The 1877-nt window shown below is 35.1% G+C and overlaps 1 protein-coding gene across 1 annotated transcript in view; it reads right to left on the bottom strand.

Annotated features, from left to right (window-relative positions):
• Positions 1 to 1877, bottom strand: part of LOC113475316 — a 3518-nt gene extending 1641 nt beyond the window's left edge. The window contains exon 1 of the mRNA XM_026839377.1: positions 789 to 1877. Within this exon, the coding sequence (XP_026695178.1) occupies positions 789 to 1388 (600 nt within the window). The 5' untranslated portion in view covers positions 1389 to 1877. The remainder of the gene's footprint in view (positions 1 to 788) is intronic.

Raw genomic sequence — 1877 nt, 5'->3', positions numbered from 1 at the left:
ACAGTTTGTTTGCTGCTTTCTGTAAATCAGCTACACAACTGTATCTGAGTTTTTGTGGTAGATCTTCACGCACTGCTGGCTCTTTTCTTGGACAACCAGTAAATTGTCCAGATACCTTCGGTAAATTTTTTCTTGGTTTTGCACCAATCTTAAGCTGTTTTCTTACACCTTTCACTATAATGTCACTTTCTAAAAAGTGATTCTCACATATGGCAGCCCTAAATAGGATTATAACACAACTTATTAGTCTGGTTGTTTTTACTTCATTAGTTTAACCAAGAAAATAAATAAACGTAAACTTACGATTCTTTTTTCAACATTTCGTTCCTTCACATCACGCATTGACAAGATGAAATTAGTCAGTGTTTCTCGATGGCAACGCTCAGCGTTATCTTTGGCTAATTCGGGTCTTCTTATACAAAAAAGAGCCCTGCAACTTTCTTTTAATACTTTTGATCTGCTATGACTGTAGCAACAACCCGGAACCGAACAATGAGAAGGAGCCATAGTATTTCTGTATGTAAACCGATTAATCTAATATTATATGCACGTATTGACGTATTGTTCCAATACTAAGCGTAATTATAGGAATGAGTGTCATTCAACCGTAACGAAAATTTCGTCATAATGCAACAACAATGAGGTCGGCTTTCTATGTTCAGTATTCTATGGTGAAACTCACCTTTCAGTACTCACGCTGATAAATGTTTTGCAGAAAGAAAATAATATCCGAAAATAAGAGGTAAGTTTTCTCAATTTTGCATTAGAATTACAAGAGCTTCCTGAATGTCTGATTGACATTCGTTTTGGAGCACAAAACATGCAACAACTTGATAGTTGACATTGGTCTTTACACAAAGAAAGAACAGTGGCAGTGCATACTTTGATGTCTTATAAGTTGCATCCAGGAGGCAGATATCCTGACCATAACGTAGTAGGAGTCTACTTTGCCAAGCTGTCTGGTATACAAACGGTAATGTTTGTTTGGCATTCACTGCAGTGATATCATCCCCATCAATGTCTTTAATTAATTGTTTGGAACGAATACTGGCAATATAGGGTCTGAAGAGAATGTTCTTCATCTCTTCATCTTCAGGTAACTTGTGGCACCACTCATCTACCAGTAATTGCACATTTGCTTGGTCAATTTTCGACATTTTTCGTTTTGTGTATGAATTATAATAATGATTGTTAATGTCTTTTTTTGTTGGAAAAAATCTTCTTTTACTTGATGCTGGAGGCAATGTATTCTTGAAAAGTTCTTGAACAACAAATATTCTTAAATGACGTTGTATTTCCATAATGGAGCAAACACGGTCATCGATTAGTTCTCCGACTTTGTCAATCACTCTGCTATCCACTCGTTGTTGGATGCCTGCAGCCTGCATTTTAGGTTAAGAAAAATAAACATCAAACCTAATTATTCGAGTTACAACTGAAATGACCTGACCTTTTTTTGTTAAACCGATCCTCATCTTCTTTTTCACTGCAATTACAAGGTAATATTACCAATATCACTTTAATATGAATTACACTACAAACTTACATTTTAAAAGTAATGCCGTGGCATTTGTCAAAGTTAAATGTCATTTTTTTACGTAATCTATATAACAAATATTGGTTTAAAATGCGGATTTTTTACACAACACATACCCTCACACACAACACGTACCCTGACACAAGTAAATTGTTAATTTTTGCACAACACATGCCCTTACACAGGTAAAACAATAATTTTTGAACAACTCAACAACACGTACCCTCACACAAGTAAAACAATCATTTTTGAACAACTCAACAACACGTACCCTCACACAAGTAAAATGTTACTTATTGAAAAAACCAACTCCTCCTGTAATACGACTGTAGGACTACTT

Source organism: Ciona intestinalis, unplaced genomic scaffold (assembly GCF_000224145.3).
Source record: "Ciona intestinalis unplaced genomic scaffold, KH HT000217.1, whole genome shotgun sequence".
NCBI classification, from domain to species: Eukaryota; Metazoa; Chordata; class Ascidiacea; order Phlebobranchia; family Cionidae; genus Ciona; species Ciona intestinalis.
This window is presented reverse-complemented; position numbering and strand designations above follow the sequence as displayed.